The sequence below is a fragment of the Calliphora vicina genome, chromosome 1 (assembly GCF_958450345.1).
Source record: "Calliphora vicina chromosome 1, idCalVici1.1, whole genome shotgun sequence".
Classification (NCBI taxonomy): Eukaryota; Metazoa; Arthropoda; class Insecta; order Diptera; family Calliphoridae; genus Calliphora; species Calliphora vicina.
This window is the reverse complement of record NC_088780.1, coordinates 109,572,726-109,594,298: the sequence shown is the minus strand read 5'-3', so window position 1 is coordinate 109,594,298 and position 21,573 is coordinate 109,572,726. Positions and strand designations below refer to the sequence as shown.

The window sequence follows — 21,573 nt, the reverse complement described above, 5'->3', positions numbered from 1 at the left end:
ACTTTCAATTTTGAAAACTAAGCTTAATTTCTTCAAAAAGAAATCCTGTCGTCGTGAGACAAAAATTTATTATATAAAATGAGTGAAAAGCAAACCGAAAAGAAATTTAAAAAGGAAATGTAGTTTATTAATGAGATCTCTCCCTTTCACCCAATAGGTACGCCGTACAAATTTGGTAAGGTCATATCATTACTGATTAGCTATTTTGTAATGATTACTACATACCGTCGGCATACCGTTAATCAAATATATAAGTATTCTGTAAGTATTTACAATCAATATGTTACAGTCCTTAAAAGTGGCTTAATAACACGAAAGTTGGTTGCCTGCAATGATTCTTCTCTCATACATCTAGATTTAATCATCTCTTTTTCTATAAAAAAATCTTATATTTACTAGCAATTTTCCATAGAAAAAATAGTTATACACAACATTTTCGATATTAAAATATGTTACCATAGAGAAACATAGAGCGCAAACTAGAAAAAAACCGCAAACAAAAAAATTACTCAAAATTATCACACATACGAGTGTTGTTTTTGTTTTCACATAGGTTTTTCTACTAAAGCTACGTGTACACGGTTTTCAGATTGTCAGAAAATGGTTAACACAACCATGAGAACTTATGTTGAAACATATGGTTGTTAACCATTTATTGAACAACTTTGGTTTCTGACAACTGAGTTAGGTCTTTGACAGGAGAGTTTCCGCTCTATGTCTATTCTCTATGTATGTTACATACATATAAAGTTTTCTATATAAAAACAATTATTCACAACATTTTCCATTAAAAAACTGGTATACACAAATTTTTCAATAGAAAAACCTGTTATAAGCAAAGTTTCTATGTAAAGAATTTTCCATATTTACACAACTTTAGCTTTTATTAATACTTAAATAGGTTAAAGTCTTTTATTTTCAATGCGGCGAAATTAAACGAAACCAAAGAATCATTCTGAGTCTATGGGAATATGAGTAGGGTTATATATAAACAAAACTGAACAAATTTGTTTAAAGTTGTTGAGCATTATACATTAGTAGTACCAATAGAACTGCGACTAAAGTTCTTCAACAACTATAAAACCAAGAACCATGTTCATTGTTTAATGTGTGATAGACCCAAAAACTGTTTAAAAGTATCAAATGGGTCGCGGGCGTACTACGGTAATTTTGAATATGATATTTTTTTTTATAATTTTTCAATTGCTTTGTTTTTGTTTTCACAAATTTAGTTTAAAAATATTTTTGCTTTACAACTGTACAACAATACAGCATAGGCTGTGAACTGATCTATAGTATCATGAAAATTACGATACTCTGATTCTTATATACTTTTCAGTCTACACTACAACTACATGGACTTCGAAATATAAACAAACCATAAGCATATTTTTTTTATAATTCTTGATGTATTAGTATGTTGGTGATAGGACTATCCAGCAAAAAAATACTTTCCAAGGCTTTTAGGGATTTTCTATTACTATGAAAAAAAATCTTTTAAGTTTAGTATTCTTGGTATTTTGATTAGCAAAAAAAGTTACACGTGCCGGTTATTAGTTGATAAAGAATAACATAGTAAACACATTCTACTTGAGTATGTTCTTTGCCGCCTACAAGGCGATGTGTTAAGTAATCTTAATTTTAATTAAAGTACTTGCAATTAAACAAACAAAGACACATTGTATACACTTGTGGTTAAGGCAAAAACTAATGAATAGGGGGAGAATTAATATGCAAAACCTTTTTTTTCGAACTTCCAAATACCATAAAAACTAATTAATTATGGGATCGATTTGTTGGGACATATTTTTGCATATTTTATTATATTTTACATCAAATTGTATTTAAATTTTTAATACAAATTTTATTTTTTATACCCTACACCACCATAGTGGGGAGGGTATTATACGTTTGTGCAGATGTTTGTAACGCCCAAAAATATTAGTCTAACACCCACCTTAAGGTATACCGATCGCCTTAGAATCACTTTCTGAGTCGATTAAACGATGTCCGTCCGTCCGTCTGGTTGGCTGGCTGGCTGGCTGGCTGGCTGGCTGTCCATGTAAACCTTTTGCGCAGATTACAGGTCGCAATTTTGAAGATATTCAATCAAATTTGGTACATAATATTTTTTCGGCCCAAGGACCAAGCCTATTGAAACTGGCTGAAATCGGTCCATTATTTCACCTAGCCCCCTTCCGAAATTGGACTTTATCGATCATAAATGTTTAAGTTATATAGGTATCTACACAAATTTCGCTCCAAATAAGTTTTATATATACGAAATTCATGTCACCAAATTTTGTTACGATCGGTCTATAATTAGTCATAGTTCCCATATAGACCGGCTTCCGAAAATCACTTTAACGTGCATAAATCGCTTCAAAATGTTGGTATACTCACAAAATTCAACATAGTAAACTTTCATATAGACATAAATCATACGACCTAATTTCATGGTGATCGGTCCATAATTGTTCATAGCCCCCATATAAGGCCCACTTCCGAAAATCACTCAAAAATATAAATTATTAAAATTTTACAAGAAAAATGTTTTTGCTCTTTTAATTAGGGTAGGATATTATATGCTCGGGCTTGACCGACCATACTTTCTTACTTGTTTTTTGTTGTTGATGAACAAAAGTAAATATAGGGTCAATCTGCGTAAAACTAACTAACTGTTAGGTACTCTGTTGTGTAATTTTTGAATAGTAATATTTTTATTTTTAAGAATATTTTTCAATAATAAATTCATACAAATCCTGCCACTACTAATGACTAATATTAAGGATATATAAGGACTGAGATCGAAAAAACCTCAACACAGATTTTTCTTTAAAACTTTTAACCCAAGTATTATTTGATTTTTTTTTTTGATCAAATTACCTTTGAAAAATATGTTAGTTCTTATGTTCATTTGCTGATAATCTGATTAAAATGAGTGACGAGAAAAAAATGTAAAAAAACAACATTTTCAACAAAACTCAACTTGGTCTTTCAAAAAGTTGGCCAAACAATCAAAGATCTGCCGTCAAACTGATTCCAATGTTATTAAACAGTATCGGAAGAACTTGCCCGTTGATAGAAAACCTGGTTCATGTAGAAGGAATGGTCCCCATGATGTTTCTAAAGCCAATAAATAGAAGGGATTTTTAAAAGAGCTCCCAACACATACGGTAGCAAAGCTATCCGGTTTGCTCAATACTAGGACTATTTTGTACGAAAAGTTAAAGCCAATATTTGATTAAAAACATATAAGCCTCGAATAGTTCCTGATATGAACCCTGCTTAAAATTTAGAGGCAAAAAACAGAGCACGGAAACAGAGCAGTCAAATTTTATAAAAGAATATAACAGCTGCATGACGAAACGTATATGATGAAAAATTTTTTGCAGCTTCTGGGTAAATATTTGTATGTTGCTGATGCTCGAGGGAATGTTGTAGAAAAGTTTAGGACCCAAAAACAGAAAATTTTCCCAAAAAGTTCTTGGTATGGCAAACAATATGCAGTTGCAGCAAAAGATGCCATACATTTGTTACAAAAGGCTCTATAAATACCGAAATTTACATCAAGGAATGCTTTCTTAAGATTTTTTTGATATCAGTCCTTAAATGGTACAAGAGTGTCTCTGGATCTTATTTACCATTATCACCTAATTCATTTATTTCTGAAATTGAGTCATAAAATGTTATTGTTTTTAATAAATCTACTGTTTCAGATGCTATGGAACTCTAAAAAATGACGCATATCCCCCTGTCCTTCTGCCTTTTATCTTTAGCATTTAAGTAAAGCTTAAAACTTAAATATATAAATTTAAAATTAACAGGTGCATTTTTTCTCTGAAATATCATATCATACTCCGAAATGTATCACACATGTGTATGACTCTACAAATGACATTTCTTACTATGAAAACTAAATAAAACTACAGGTAGTTAACACAATCACATCCATCAACAAACCAATCTTCATTAAAGTATGTCAATTACAGAAGGCTTAAAACAATAAATCATGTTTTACACTTGAAACCGAACATTTATTCAACAACATATCGTCCCCTCAATAAAACAATAGTGTATAAGCATATATTTTTGTATTGCATAATAAGAATCTAAATAACTGATTTGGTGAAATTCTACTTCCACAAAGTGGGTCAAAAGATCAATTGAAATATTACTTTTGTTCTAGTTGTCTACTAACACAAAAATTATAAACTAAATTATTTCGAAATGGCAAACAAATTATACGCTATTGTTTTATTAAGGGGACGATATATCTGTGTGAAAATATATGTATATGAAAACTACTACAGATAATATCTACAACTTACAACATAAATACATAAATAAATGGAAGAAAATGACTTGTTGCTAAATCCCCTCCTGTCTAGTAGAATGAATATGTATGAATGTATATTGTACATCCTGTTTCAATACTTTATGCAATTTCTGTTTAAATACCTGGTTAAACTTAATTATATTACTAGTTGCAAAAAAACAGCAGAAACAGCAGCACTGATGATGTATGATCAAATTACAATGAACAACATTCTACATAATTCAATTAAAATATAATATTAAAATAATACTTTAGTTTTCCTGTCATCTGCAAATGTGTGAACTTGTTTGAGTTATTATTGTATGTTTGATTTAAATATAAGGGAAAATGTCGTTTGTATATCCTTGAATATTATAGGATTGCAGTATAATATTTCAAAGCTGTATTGTGTTTTCTTCACATTTACAGTTAGCAATACGTCATTACAGTACAACGCCATACCATTTATATCATTATTTTGAGAAAATTATGACGTCATTGTGGATGGAAGTAAAGAAAATTTAAAACACACAAGATGAAAATGAAAATGTTCTTGAGAAGATTTAATATAACTAAAGATTATACTCATATTTCCAACAATATACAGACATTGGATTTAAACATATTTTAATGAAATTCAGTAAAGCTGAACGATTTAGAAAGCTTTAACTTGGTAACGAAATGCTCTTACTGATTTAAATACTTTGTAATATATTAAGGACTTAAATATTTAGGGGATTCAAACAGTCTGCTTATAAGTCATATTGTCATAAAGTCCAAATATATTATGATAGTTTAATCAAATTGTTGTTGAGTTTCAATAAATAATTATTTCTTAAAAATACATTTCGTACTCCATTTTCTAATATTTAATTTCAGATCGTTTCTATGGGTTGCTCATATTAAAATTCTAGGACATTGTAAACCATTGTATGTCATGGGTCAAAAATATTTAATGTCTTATATACCCTTCAGCAAATTATACTTTTAATTTATTTAATTTAATTATTTTTATAATTTATTTAATTATTGTACAAACAAATATTTTTGGTGGAAAAAACAAGTGTTAGAAATAATTTTTTTCCGATTTTGACATATTGCAGGTACGACTTATAATGGCGTCGTTGCGAAGGTATTTGAAATATCTATCATTTGATATTCCTATTGTCTAATATAGACAATGTCTTAGTAATCTAGATTTAGAACAATAATTGGTAAACAATCAAGGTCTTATTATAAGAAACAAAAATTTTATTAGATTTTCAAAAAATAGAAATATTTTTTTTTATTGCTTAAATCAATTCAATTGGGGGATTCAAACGGTCTCCTATTAGGTCGTATTGTCATAATGTCATAAAATATTTTTTTATTTTAAACAAATTTTTGTTGGGTTTCAAGCAAAAAAGTTATAAACTAATATGACTTTTTGAACTATATTTATTGGTTTGTCATAAAATAAAACTTTTTTTGTTTGCACCAAAACAAGAATTTGTTTAAACTAAAAAAAATATTTTACGACATTATGACAATACGACCTAATAGCAGACCGTTTGAATCCCCCAAATGTATTTATGGTATTTACAGAAAAACATCAATAATTAACAAATATTACAGCTTAAACAAGAAATGTAGTTTTCAAAATGCTTAACAAACCGGTTGTATTTAATAATATTTTAAATTTTAAAGGTATTAATATGCAGTATTGTTGTTTGCAAATACATTAAACGTTATACGTTGTGTTCCTATCTGAGTTTCCATTCTTTACTGACAACGTTCTCTGTAAGTCTTTACAATCAATGAGTTGTTGTAGTTGTTACATGTAACTAGTTATAATTTCTTAAAAGTAATAACTACTTATTAGAGTTCCTATAAGAAGTAGCCTTCACTTTTATTTAAAAGTTCTTTCTACCACTTTTACATTTTCCTTAAACCACTGTACAATTGTTGAACCTTACGTTGTATATTTATATATAAAAACAAAATATAATATTTACACTGTGTTCGAGGCAGTTAAGCGATTTAAACACAGGCCCTTTCTGTTTGTTTGTCAGTTGCAGTATCTATATATGTATCTCTATGTATGTTTGAAACGGTGTGGCCAGTTAACGCCTTCTCCATGTTTTCAAGGTTTTTTGAGGTTTGTACATGAGTTTGTTTATATAAGTGTCGGTGTCACTCTTTGTGGCAGCTATGCTATTGGTTTGATGATACTATTAATTATTGTGTTTTTGAAATAAACCTTTAAATATGGCATAGGTACATATTTAAACTAATAGAAATGTTAAATTTATATTTTAATTATATTTTAAAAACCATTTTTTTTCATTGAATTTGAATTGTTATTTTGATGAACAAGTATTTTGTGCTGTCATTTTTGTTTTTGGTCCCTTTTATTACTCATCCAAATGAATGATGGTTGTGTGTCTAACAAGTATACGCCTTAGTGGCACTTACTTCATCCTGTTGTTAATACAATGAAGAATATTCTATATAAACAAACAAAAGGTCACATGCAACATCCTTTTACAGGTGGATATTTATGAGTTAAACGATTTAAAAAAATGTATTTATATATTAAAAAATCTCCAAGGGGCTAGAAAAATGTATTTAAATATCTATAATATAAAATGTAACGGGTGAAAATTAAAAATAGACAAGAACAAGTAAAAATAATCAATTGAATTCTTTACAAACTCATTAGATTTAAAAGAATTATATTATGAAAACAATTTTATGTAGGTTGTGCTAACCAGGCAAATAAAATAGAACCATTAGTTGTTAGTTAGTGTTTAATTAAATCTAAATATTTGTTTAAATATAGCTATTTTTATAGAAATTGCCAATATCTTTAAGTTGGCGACTATACTTTCAAAGCTTAGAGTATATTTTTTGATAATTTATGAGGGTAAGATACATTTTTGGGGATTTGTATAAAGCAGGAAGTTTAAAAATAAATATTAGTAAGACATTTTACAATATTTTGATGGTTATAGAGAAAAGATTTTAATATGATTTTTCACTCTTCTTTTTTATCAGTAATGTGCAGAAAATTGACCCAACACCCTCCTTAAAATATACCAATCTGCTCAGGATCACTTTCTGAGTCGATTAAGCGACGTCCATGCAAAACTTGTAAGCAAACTACAGATCGCAATTTCAAAGAAAAGTCGACAAAATTTGTCTCAAGGACAAAGCCTATTGAATTTAGTTAGAACCGGTCCATTAAAATAGTTAAGCTCTCATAAATATCTTAATTATATACAGATATCCAACCAAATTCAACACAAATCAGTTTTATATAAGAGAAACTCCTGCTACCAAATTTATGAACAGAGTCTTACTCATCCAACTACAGCATTCCTAATCGAATGAGCTTTCGTACCGAAAAAGAAACTCAAATAGGAGCATTACAATCAATTTTACTCGAAAAGAATACCGCATAGAAAAGACACTACCCAGAAAAAAATACTTTGTTGAATTTCGAATAACAATAAAAATGAATGGAACAAAAAATAAAATACTAAATATTTAAGAATTATACGCATTAACACTTCTTGAAATAAAAAATTATTAGACTTATGCATAAATATATCTATAAGCAAAATATAAAAAATTCTTTATAAAAAATACTTTTGTTAATATGTCACAAAAGAAAAATTCCCGGAATTTTAAAATTTAAAAGATTATGTTAGAACATTTTTATTTAAAGTGATATTTATTTAAGCTTAAATAAAGTTTAATAGGTCAACTAAAGTACAATAACTACAGAACATTGTTATGTTAGGAATTTTCTAATATAAGTAATATTTTTCCATATAATTGTTTAAATTTTAATACATTACATTTTTCAAAAAGTTTTGTTTATTTTTGAACTTAATTTTAAACTTAATTAATCATTTCAGATTAACAAGGTGTATGTCTACGCACAACAGCCTTCAAGTGAAAAACAGCGACAGTTTCTTAGTCTATTAAAATTTATGACAAAATGACAATTCTTTATTAAATCATTTGTTTCACTAAGTTTTTATCACTCACTCATTGATAGACTGTATGTCTCTATATATTTCAAATAAGATGACTAATGTAAATATAGCAAGAAATAAAAGCAATGGGTAATTAACCCATTAAAGACAGCAGGGGTATTTACAAAAACTAAATATTTATAGTTTAATTTTTATATTTAAAAAAAAAACAATTTATGGACTCTGTGTGGGTTAAATTATTGTATAAGTATAAACATCAGTCTCATGTTCAAACTCAATGATATGATATAGTGGTTAATCTAATAAAATATAAATACATATTTACCCAATTCACAATTGATGTCGTAGTGTTGTAGCGTTGTATGTCATAAATATTTTTTAAACAAATTTTTCGAAACAAAACCAAAACATTAATAAAACAAATTACAACATACAACTATACAATACTACGACACCAATTGTGAATTGGGCAATTGTATATTTAAATACGTCACCAACAATAGTATCAAAAAATATTAAGTTGAATTTACTTACACATATATTTTTATGTGACATTTGAAGTGCAATCTGCAGTTTGTGTTTTTTTAATAAAATAAAATAAATATATAACACAATAAAAAAATATGCTAAAAATTATACAAGGAAAGTGTGTGTGCCATTCACACACTATATATATCAAAATAATGGTATATTATTCTGACAGCTACAACAATAACAAAGAGACTACAAATGTGAGCAACAAATTAGCACAGAGAAAGGTATTTAAAGCAGAGACAACTTTAAATTTATATCGTCAAAAACTTTTCTTATGCTAGCTTTACAGTGTAAACATCACACTACTATATATGAGTTTATAATTACTAACATTATTTGTCTACAATGTCCACTCCCTGCTTTTATTTTTCCCACAAATGTTTACATATTTTCTACCAAACGACGGACACCTACAACAGTAGGAAGCATTTAGCAAAACAAAATATTTGTTGCTATTTATGTATTTAATAATACAAATCAGATTAAAACACAACCATGTATGACATTTGAAATATTATGTTATTTCCATTTTTAAAACAAAATTCTCTAAATTCTCAATAAAGAAAACAATATCATAGAAATAGTTTTATCTAGATTAATGAAAATCTAAAATAAATTTTTTTTATTTTTTTTTCTATAAATAAAAAGTTTATAAAAATTATGAGGAATTAAGTGAAACGATGTGTTGACATTAATTAATTAACAAGAATTTTCATGGCTATTTGGTATTAATATTATTGTTGTTTTTAATTACACATTAATTTCATTTTTATAGAATTTTATAAATTTATAAATCATTTTAATTTTCTTTTTATAAAATTTTAATTTTTGTATTTAATTTATTGGAAAATGTATGAGCAATGAAATATTAAGCCGGAAGATTATTGTGGGACCGGACCGTCTGTCTGTTCGTATTCAATGAAAAATTTAACAACACCATGGGTAACAAGCGAAATATGTTGTCAGAAGTTGTGACGTGTTTTTGTGGCATAAAAATGCCTAAAGCTTGTGAGAAACAGGTGTAATTGTAAACAAATAAGTATGACCTGATTTTTAGGTTATTGTTTTTTTTTTCTAGGAAAAAAGAACTTCCGAAGAAGCAGAATTGATCTAGTAGAGATGTTCCAATTATGTTTGGAATCGAAAGCAGTAATGTAATGCATCTTAAGATTGATGGCTCTTCATATACACTGGCATACATGTATGTAGTACTGCTTAATTTTAGTAAAAAAAAATACAACAACAATGGAAACTACAACAATATGCTTTTTAATACACATTGAACATATACATTACAATCGCTAGCTTAATATTTGCATCAATATTTTAACCCTTTGCTGTCCCCAAACAAACAAAAAGTTTATGCCGTACGTCCTAAGTTTTTTTTTTGTTAATTAAAAAATAATATAATTTGTGAATCATATGTGATGCACAGGACAGGGTAAGGGTTAAACAAAATATTTTCCCTAAAAACATAGAATTGTTTTGAGGTTGTCTGACATTTTGTTTATACTTTATTTTCTACTGAACCGATATTTAATACCAAACTGCTTATTTTCGACGTGAGCATAATAAATTTTTTTTTTATTAAAAAATATAAAAAAAATTCAGGATTAAAAATATTTTTTTTATTTTTTACTTACTGTAACTTTTAGGTTTACACGGCAAAAGTTTTTTTAATTTGTCGAATATCATGGTTAAAGGTATTAAACAGATGCCGAAAAACTTATACAGGCCTTTAGGAGAAAACCAGGTAAGAAAGTTTCGTAAAAAGTTTTTTGGAGGCTCCATTTATTAAACAAAATAATATTTACAGCGAAGGATAATTGCAGCTCACTATTACTCCTATCTACATACATAAGTTTAGTTCAATTCAACTTTTATAAATAATAAATGCTATGTTGTCGTATTTTACACTTTGAACTATTTAATCAAATACTTTTTCATTTAAGAAAAAAAGTGGTGTAGAACTTCTTGATTTTTTTAAATTAATTTAGTTTAAACTGTTTACTGACTGAATTCATAATAAAGATGCAATTCTTGCACTGTTTTAGATCGAACAAAAAACAAATGATATATTCATTGTAAAGTTCAAAATAAGTGATGAAAACAATTATTGTAATTTATAAGTTTGCTACAGATATAGGGATTTTGTGGTTTATATTGAAAAATAGAATTGTTTGAGTAAACAACATACGATTATAAATGGACATGAATCTTCTTTGTTAACTATGGCTAAAAATAAAAACAATTATATCTATAAATTTAATGTTAAAGAATATATCGTTGGTTTCACGTAGAAAGGGCCTAACTCAAAAACATAACAGAAACTGTAATTATCAAAATGTAACTTTCTTTATACAAATGCTTAGAAATCGGTTATTTCTGATACTATTGCATTAAAATTTAGCAACGAAGTGTATTTGTATTAAATGTGATCTCCCCATGATATCGCATTTGTAAATTATGTATTCTTATTAACTACAATATAAAGAAATTTTAAAAACTTTACGTCAAATCTAACATATTTTTAATTGCAAGAAGCCAATGAAATATTATTTCCTAAAAATATACCCAAATTCTTTGAAAACGAAAATATGAATTTGATTTACCATACACTGCATTTTTTCCATTAATTGATTTACCATACACTGCATTTTTTACCATACACTGCATTTTTTCCATTAAAATTTTTTTTTTAGTATTGGTTACCCTGATTTTAAGTATAAGTATGTTTTCATTACACTTACTGGGTAAATATTTATCTAACAAGAATTCAGCATCTATTTTTATTTTAAATAATTGTAATAATTGTAATTGTAAAAATGTAATTCGATAACATTTAATTCCATTCTCATTCTTTTAATGTAATATAATTTCAGGAAAAGAAGTAAATGTTTAACTAAAAGGCGTATTTTAAACCTGTATCAAACATATGTACAATTTCACACATTTCATTACATACTTAGATACTTAATCATAACTACAAACATAAATACATATTTGTAGGTTCTGTATGTGTGGTTTTGTGTTTTTGTATCCTTTTATTCCTTAAATTTAATGTCCATTGTTCAGTTTCCTAACAAAAAAAAGTATTGTAATCATTACGACATTGTAAGTACTTTGTTAATTAAGTAATTCTATAAAAGAAATGCGATTTACCTACATGTGATCAAACTTATACACATATAAGGAGTGCACACAAAAAAATGGAGCGTACATTTAGGTTTATAACATTATTTACATACAAATGAAATTGGTACCGAATTAGTTTTTACTTTTGTCACTACTGTCAGAAACGTCATGCTAACTAAATCTTATCCTAATTGCATGCTTAGTTTTTATAAAATTGGGGAATTGGTAAAAAGTACAAAAAAGTATTTTGAAGATGTTCAATAAATATTAATGCTACCGTTTATGAAAATTACTAGAAGAGCGAGTGTGTGTCCGAATAAATTATATTTTGTGTCGGAAAATGTAAAGGGATTTAGTGGGCATCCGTAAGAGTAATATTTTCTTTAAAAAAATCGATAGATCTCTTTGATCAAGTAATACATTTTCCAGAAACTTTCCAAACAAGATATCAAAGGACTTATAGAGAAGACTTTTAGAATTTTAAAATACTTTGATAATAATTATGTTCAGGATCGATATCGTCATCTTCCATTCGAAGTTATTTTTTTAAATTGCACCATACATTTAAATAATAAAATAACAGTTTAGAGAATAAATAGTTATAATTTTATTACGATAAACTTAAGCACAATTTTTTTCATGCGCACTACTTATATGTATTTAATAAGATTATACAGTACAATTAATCTTTTGTGTATGGAAAACGAATTTCTTATTTTGTTTTCTCTTTTTGATATACATACATACAGTACGAGACACAAATGTGTAAATAAATTTGGAAATATCTATAATTTGAATTTTTATGCTCAACATTTACCAATCTGACAATATTTTTTACACAATATGAAGATCATGATTAGTGAAGTATAGCAATACAAAAAAATTAATTTCAAGTAATGGCATTTAAATGCCAGGATATCAAAAAGTTAAAAACTGAATTACACAATTTTGTCGCATTTTCTTTAAAGTTAAATAAACTTGTTATTATTATTTAGAAAAAGAACAATTTTAATCAATTTCATTAATGACAGTTAGTTAAAACATGTTACTAGTTAACAATTTACAATTCTTTAAGGAATATTGAATATGAAGAAGATTATCACCGAAGTTGCAAATTCTGTTACCGAGCAGCTGAAAAATGGTATCTCCCATCGAAAAATATCCACCAAATTCAATATTTCTTTTAATCTGTTGCGAACATAGCGAATATATGTGGTTTGGCTTTTCCAGCACCAATTTGTGGACGGAATTCAATTCTATTGTTAAAAGATGGTCTCACTGTATAACGTCTAGTTGCATCAGGAGAAGAAAATAGTCCCCGTGAGGTACAACCAAAACTATCTTCATGCTACCAAATTAAGATTTCAAAACGTGCATCTCTTAGAGAAATCAAAAGATGTGGTTTTTATGCAATAAAGATTGTTAAAAAACCTCGTTTAACTGAAAGACAACAGATGTGGATAGTCTGAATGATTGGCGTGGACAAATTGAAAACACTGTGATACTACAAGATAACGACAACAAACATAAGTCTAAAAAGACGCTTAATTTTTTAAAAACCGCCAAAATTACATTGCTAGATTGACTCCCACAATCTCAGAATTTAAATCCGATTGAGAATTTGGGGCGAATTCTAAAACGTCGCGTTTATAATTATCAAAATGCATTTAGAAACACAACTCAGCTCTAGGAGCGCTCCCATGATATCTAGGGATCTATAATGCAAGAAGAGTGTCGCAAACTGGTGGAGAGTATGCCCTCCAGAATTCAGGCTGCCATTGACGTGAAAGCAGGTTATTCGAAGTACTAAAAAAGTTACTTTAGTAATCTGCGCCAAAAGTGTGTAAATGGGTTGCAGTTATTTTTTTAGATTACACTGTATATAAAAAATAATATTATAAATATTATTTATCGTATTAAAATAGATTTTGTTTAAATTGCTATACAACTAAATAATTGTTTTTTGTTAAAAGTAGGTGGATGTTTTTTAAAAGAATATTTCCCAAAAATTTACCCCATTTTTGCATTATAACTTTCGATAAATATATAATGGGAAAATTTAAAGTAACATAAGACCTACTTTGAGATTATTTAATTATTAAAATTTTTAAGAGTTAACAATGTCAAAACATGTGATCTTTTTTAAATTAAAGCTTATACAAGTTTGTCAGTTCTCGTGTAATATCTAAAATCATAGAGAATAGACATAGAGCGGAAACTCTCCTGTCAAAGACCTAACTCAGTTGTCAGAAAACTAAGTGGTGAAAATGTATTAGTAGAAAAAACTATGAGAAAACAAAAACAACATTCATATGTGTGAATATTTTGAGTAATTTTTTTGTTTGAGTTTTTTTCTAGTTGCCGCTCTATGTTTCTCTATGTCTAAAATATTCATCAAGAACTCTCCAAGTAATTTACTTAGTATATTCTGGATTATTATGTTATTCCTAGTGATTTTATCAATGCCTGCTGTATTGTCTGTGTAAAACATGTTAAGATGTTTCTTAATGTACTAGTGAGTTTGTTATTGAAAATCAGTAGTAAAAAAGTTAGTTATAACAAAATGTGGGACTACCTTGAACACATTTTGTTTTTAACAAAAATACATTGCAAAATTGATTCTGAAGCTTAGCGTGTTGCCTGTCTACTAGATGTCTTTCTATCTGAGTATCTGAGGTCAATCACACCCGTACATGTTAAAATAACTACTACTTAGCTACATAAGATCAAGTAACCAGTTAGGTAGCTAGTAAGGTAAATTACGCTATGTAACCAGTATGTGAATCCAATGCGTTGCTTGTTTTGGACCAGCTATCGGACAATATCATTGTAGTCAAAAAGGGTCAATTAGGATATGCACATGTTAAAATAACTAGTTACGCAGTTAGTTAGTTATATAACTAGTAGTTATAGGTAAAATCACTAGATCGGGACAGTCTCCTAGAACTGCTGGGATATTCTGGTAGTTTGGATTGTTGTTGTATTTTTTACAGTGCTTGTGAAAAACATTTGGGTATGCTTGTGTTAGTGCAAATGGGCAATAATGCTGAAGCGTGTGTAATTTTTGAAATTCTTATTTAAGGCGAAGAATATTAAGGATTTGAGACAATCGAATATAATCCTAACTTACTTCAATTTTAAGACTTATTATTTTTTCATGTTTATGTTTAAAATAACATAAAAATTAAAATTCTTCCTCTTTGCTCGATTGTCTGTTTGATTATCTTTTCCAACATGAATAATATTGTTTCCAACGAAAGTTATTATCTGGATTGACAAATCAGAACACAACAAGTAAGTTTGGGTTAGTTTCATGACCTTTGAGTTTTTTCTATATAGTGTTTAAATTTGAATTTCTAACCTAGATGATCCAGGCGAATATATAATAATTCTTTCATTCCCTTTAGAATTTCTTAAGTAATTTAAAACTTATATTTAATCAATTAATTAATTTTTTCTAGAAAAACATTTGTTGGCAATTAAATTCCAAGGCGTTAACTAAAGTATTTCATGCGTTTTAGCTTAAATTTTTGCAAAATACAAAAATATGTGATACATCTTAAATCGACTTAAGCTCTTAACAAACAAACTAAAAAGTATTCTTTCAAAAAAACAAAAACAGAATAACAAATTTTATAATATTTGCCTCAAATTTCTTTCACTGTAAATACCACATACCCCACAAATGGTTTAAATCTTTCGCTAACACCTTAATAAAATTAATTTAATAATTGAGGATACTATCAAAAAAAAAAAAAAAAACAAAATCTCAACCACCAAGCACAAGAACAATCAATTAAAAATCAACCTAGAATATTAAATAATTTTTCCCCACCAATAAATACAAGAGCAGAAAAAAACAATACAATAAAAGTAAACAAACGTTTAAATCGTACCAAAAATAATGGAATAAATTGTATTTATAGATGAAAAGTAAACAAACAATTAGTAATAATGAAATTTGAATATCTAAAGTACATACACACAAAAAAAAAACATTTATAAAAATCAAAATTTTGTGTAAAAAATCAAAATATTCAACACTGAACAAGCCGAATTATTCACCTGCAATTTTTCTTTCACGCATTTTACGCCATAATGCTTCCGCCTTGCGTTTCGGCCAATTTTCGAACTTTTGTGAGAAACTACGAAAGAATTTATATTCTCGTATGGTTATTGACATGCGGCGCTGCATTTTGACAGATTTTATATGGAATACGTGTTGATGACAAGCAACGTTTCGTGATAATGACGAAAAGTAATTGTTTTGAAATTTTTTAATGTGGTTTGAATTTCTTTTCTTTTTTCTTTTGCTATGGCTTTTGTTTGCTTTTATTTATGGCATTAAAAGCTTTTCGTTAATTATATTGACAGCTATTTGTTTTGACATATGACAAATGGTTGAAAAATTCAATTCTTGAAAATTTTAATTTTTTGTTGTTTTATCTTACACTTATAACAAATATTTTTTGGTTCTTTTGAGACTTTTATTTTCATAATTTTCTTTTGCTTAACTTTACAATACTTTTTTCTTAATGGGTTAACACTTTAGAATGAATACATTTTTTAGTCATGATTTTATTTACTAAAAATTCTGCTAATTTAGAATTTTAGCCAAAAAATCATGCTTTTCACTTTCAACACTAGCAACGTTATGATTTCATTTGTTTTCTAAATTTGATGCACCATCATCACATTGAAAAGCGCCACAAGTTTATTTTCGTTTTTATTTTTTTATGTATGGTTTCGTAAAAAATTTTGCTCGTATTTTGTTTGATTTTTTCCTTTCATTCATTCGTTTTGTTTTGCTCAAAAACACAACAAACATTCGTGTTATTTTTATTTAACAGGAAATTGTGTGTTTTATTTTGTTTTGTTATTTTTCGGCACTTGTTGTTACTTCCTCTTGTTGGTAGTAATCGATGTTGTATTAACTGTTTCAATCAACAACATTACGTTACATTTATTGCCTAAATGAAACACTAACATAACTAACGTCTGTTGTGAACGGAGCCTGTAACACAACTAATGATTTTGCCATGTCGTTACGGCAAAAATGCCGTGCAAATCTGAGAATGTTTGTTTTCAAAATACTCCCACAGCAGCACTCATGTTCAACACGGCAACACACGAACACGCACTCAATCACACAGTTCAACACATATCTATTCTATACAATGACAATAACAATAACGGTTTTATATAAAAAATACAACGAGATACTCCTTGTCTACTAACACTACTAGTTAAATACTCGCTCGTATCATCTGTTACAAAGGAATCTTTTTTTGTTCTGAAAATTTCAATACTTTAGGTATCACAATAGGTGGAAGAATTGAAGCGCTCGGTATGTATGAATTACTGCGCTGTCTGTCTTGTTAATGCTGTTAAAATATTTTTTTCCATGTTGGCTAAAATGTTTATGTTTAAAATAATATAAAAACGAAAACGAACAGAAAAAAATAAGCACAGAAAACTGTTGCTCTAGGCTCGAGTGAGTGTTTGTTTATCTTGTATTAGTGATGCTAAGGTGGCGGTTTTTGCTTTTAAGTATAATATCAGGAATTTGTTGGGATTTTACTTAAGCTAATAAGTTTAGGGATAACAAAACATCTGTAATTTTTTTTATGTTTCTGCAAAACTTGTTCTGATTGTTTATTAGCTAACAATCAGGAAAGTAAAATCACAGTTATCATGTGTTGTCGAATAATTTGAAACTTGATTAGTTTTTCTTGACTTTTGCAAAAAAAAAAATCAATTTCTTTAAGCACATTCAGAGTTTCACACATGCTTTACAAAGCTAATTAATTAGAGATAATTGTCTTTAATTTTGAAAAACAGCCAATTTTATTCACTTTTCTGGAAAATCGGGTGGTTATGAGCTTGTTGGCATAGAGTTTTGGCTTTAAATAGTCTCACAATCTTGGGAGTTAAATCGGATAAGCATTGAAACAACATGTCATTGAGAATTATATATAGAGACGAACAACTTCATTTTGTCAAACAAAAAGAAAACAACAACAAAATACATTGACTAGCATGTATTTTGTTGTTGCAAGAATTAGGATTTTGACAATTATGTCTCGTCTATATGTTACCCTAAGTATATCAATACAAGCCAATCGGGCAAAATGGACTCTGCGATAATGCTGTTTTTAAAACGGATAAAACTGTTATTAAAACATTTTAAAAAAATAAATCAACAAAAATGGTTTGCAAAAAAATTAAGTTCTAGAGGAAATAGTATGAACATTTTGCGAAAATATTGTAGCATTGTCGATAAAACGAGTATCTCATAATGCGAGCAGATCAAAAGTAAAAATCTCCAATGGATTTTGCAGTCTAGCAGGTAAAGCATTTATTAAATATAACTAGATGAGTTCACGAAAAAATGGATATTACCCAAGGCATATTTAACCAGGTGGCAGTATAACTTTGTGTATGCAGTATGAATTGTGACTATTTTTTGCACTACTCAAGTTTTGCCTTGTGAAATATCAAAAAAAGAGTTTACGGACATTTTTAAATTTGGTATAAGATAAAAAAGATTATTTTATATTTAAAAAAGTGAGTATTTGTCATCGCTTTATGTGCATAAAATATTTAAAAGTGTGAAAAAAAACTATTTCATTTATAAAAGTGCGTTTTTGTGATTTTTTTTTGACAGTTTACACGGTTTTACACAATCAAAAATGACTATTGTTCTTGTATTGCTGTAGTTACGCTGCCACTTTGTTAAGACATCTTGATATTACCTTAAATATTTAAAAAAAAAATTAAATCAGCCGAATTTTTTTATTACCTACTAAAAAAACCTTAAAAATAAAATATTTTGTTTTTTACTTTATCCGAAATTTGGGCGCCTCGAAAATGAATTTCTTGATATGTCGTAATGGAAAGCTATCAAAAAATTTTTGTCCATACAAATCGGCCCACCCTATTGACCATTGATTTATATTGGTTTAAAATGTAAATCATTTATTAAATATAACTAGATGAGTTCACGAAAAATGGAGATTGTTGACATTGCTTGAATACCCTTATATATAATCAATACATAGATACAGTGAAGTTTATTCAATTTTGTCAAAGAACGGATTTTTAGCTTGTTTGGTCTTTTATTTAAACAAAATTTTTAATAATAGAAAGTAAAAATATTTTGGAGGAAATCATTTAATTTGCGTTTGTGAATGTATATTTTAACTAGATTATTATTTTTAAACTGTGACATTTAAAAAACAAATTAAGAAAATCGGGTGCTTTTCCAAATAGCGAAATAATAATTATGATGTATATTACGAAAATATTATTTTTGAATTGTGAAAATTTACCTTTAAAATATTAATTAAATCGCTGGAATCCGATATCAAATTATGAAGAAACTATGAGGACTTTTCAAATAAATAAAATCCTTATATAAATACAGAGTTTTTATAAATTTAAGAATATAATTCATGTTTTCAGTAAAAACTTTTTACAGACTATCCCCTATATGCATAAACAGTTTATAAATTTATCAAAGATTTATAAAACAAATTTTTTATGGAAATTTAGTTTGATAAACCTTTCGTAAATTTATAAACTGTTTATGCATATGGGGGTATAACTTTTGCTTAATAGTGATCAAATTATAAATCTCCTATAAAACAAGTATATACAAATTTTAAAACAAAATGAAGCAAACAATTAAGCGTTTTTTTACCTAATATTGCCATCATTGTTTGTAGTGGCAGCAGGAATCACATACTCTTACTTTATCTACATATACTCTCCATAAACTGAAATTCACCCACAACATTGTATGATGATGATACTCATAATGAAGATGAGCAACAGTTTGTTTTTTTCTTTTTTGTGCATTTTGTATTTATATGGTTATATGTTTTTTCTTGTTTTCTTTTTGGCACAAAACAACAAGTGAGTTTATCAGTTTCCAGAGCTGTTTTTATTGTTATTGTATTTATTTTCTTTACTTATTTTTCCAACCATTTAAATATAAACAAAAATACAAACGGCGCGCGCCACGAATCATTGATTATGTTTCTATATATGGTTTAAAATACAAAGAGTGTATGAGTATGCCTGAGTATGTTGTTGTTACTGGTCGTGTGCCGGGTTTTTACTCTTCTATCTATCGTTTAAAGAAAATATCATTCGTTGAAAATGAACAAACATTCGTGTGTTAAATGAGTCTGCAGGCAAAATCTACTCTTATATAAACATAAAACAAAACACACATACTCTCTTACACAAACACTTCTTTCTCGTTTCTCAAAGTAAAACATTTCAATGAAGATACCACCAGTACGTATACGTTATGTTCATTAACAGATAAATAATGTTGTGTATGTAATACGTATTTAAAATGAATGATGAGACTGATGTTGATGAAGAGCTCACAAATAATATTGAGTATACGTATGGGGGGTTTGTAAAATGAGCGAGAGTAGAGTCTCATCGCCATCATCATTATTATCAACATCATGATGATTTTCAAATTTGTGTGTTTGTGTCCAGTGGTAAAGTGTTGCTATGTTTGGTATTATTTTATACCTGAGTAGTAGTACATATTTTGTTGGGTCATAATGATAATTGGAAAATTTCCTTATACATAGTATACAATGAATATAGTTTATTATGTTTGTTGTTTGTATTGTGGTAGTGTTCTTGATGCTGTTGTTAACATTGTTTATTAGTGTGGGTAATAGGATGGCCCTTATTTTGTTTTTTTTTTTTCGTTTTTCGATGATCTCAAGCTCTAAAATTGTTCTAAAATCCAAATGCAAAATTTTTTAGCAAAATTGGAGAATGTTTAGAGTTTACATATTTTATTTGAAGTTTAGACTTTTGGGTCAAATTATCAATAAGTATTTTAAAGAAATTTTAAAAATTAAAGTAAAACAAAGTATTTCCTTTACTTGGGGGTTACACGATCAAGTTTTGCCTTTCAAGTTTTAGTACACTCATTTTTTTTTACTAATACACTCATACTTTTAAGTATTGAAACAAACTTGCATTCAATTTCTCATTCAAGTTGGTGTTTCAATTTTCAATCAAGGAAACAGCTGATTACATTTTTTGCACATTTTGTACTAAAATTGTTTTCAAGTTGCGTGCAGCCTACGTCAGATGTTTAAATATAAACTTGATGACTACAACTTCATAGCAAATACACAAACAGAAAGTTTCATGCATAATTTAAATTAAAAATTTTACATTTTCAAAAATTTTAAAAATCTTTTCGATTCTAATAAATACTAAATGAGGATACATCCTGATTATAGGGTGGGTCATTTGATTTTGCTATACACCTGTCACACTTTTTCTCATCGAACGAATTTACACACCCTATTAATTAATATACTAATTAATCAATTAATCGATTAATCAACATTTGCGATTGAACAAAAACCAATTAACTAAAATTTTGTTTTTTAAAATTTGAATAGAAACATGAAAAGGAAAAAAAAACATAAAATAAACAAAAATGCAATAGTTAGGGGGATCATACGCTATAGGGGCACATCTGTCAATACCGAATAACTTAAAAACCTATTAATCGATTTTGTTACAGTATCAAATTACGTTGTCTTTTATCGATTA

At 27.8% G+C, this 21,573-nt stretch overlaps 1 protein-coding gene across 2 annotated transcripts in view; it reads right to left on the bottom strand.

The window, feature by feature from the left end:
* cv-c (crossveinless c) overlaps positions 1–21,573 on the bottom strand; it is a 224,741-nt gene that overhangs the window by 25,005 nt on the left and 178,163 nt on the right. The window contains exon 1 of one of the 2 annotated variants that reach the window (XM_065515478.1): positions 16,036–16,425. The exons of the other annotated variant lie outside the window; for it this stretch is intronic. Within the exon in view, the coding sequence (XP_065371550.1) occupies positions 16,036–16,165 (130 nt within the window). The 5' untranslated portion in view covers positions 16,166–16,425. Of the gene's footprint in view, positions 1–16,035; positions 16,426–21,573 lie in introns of those variants that run through there. 2 annotated transcript variants of the gene reach the window in all.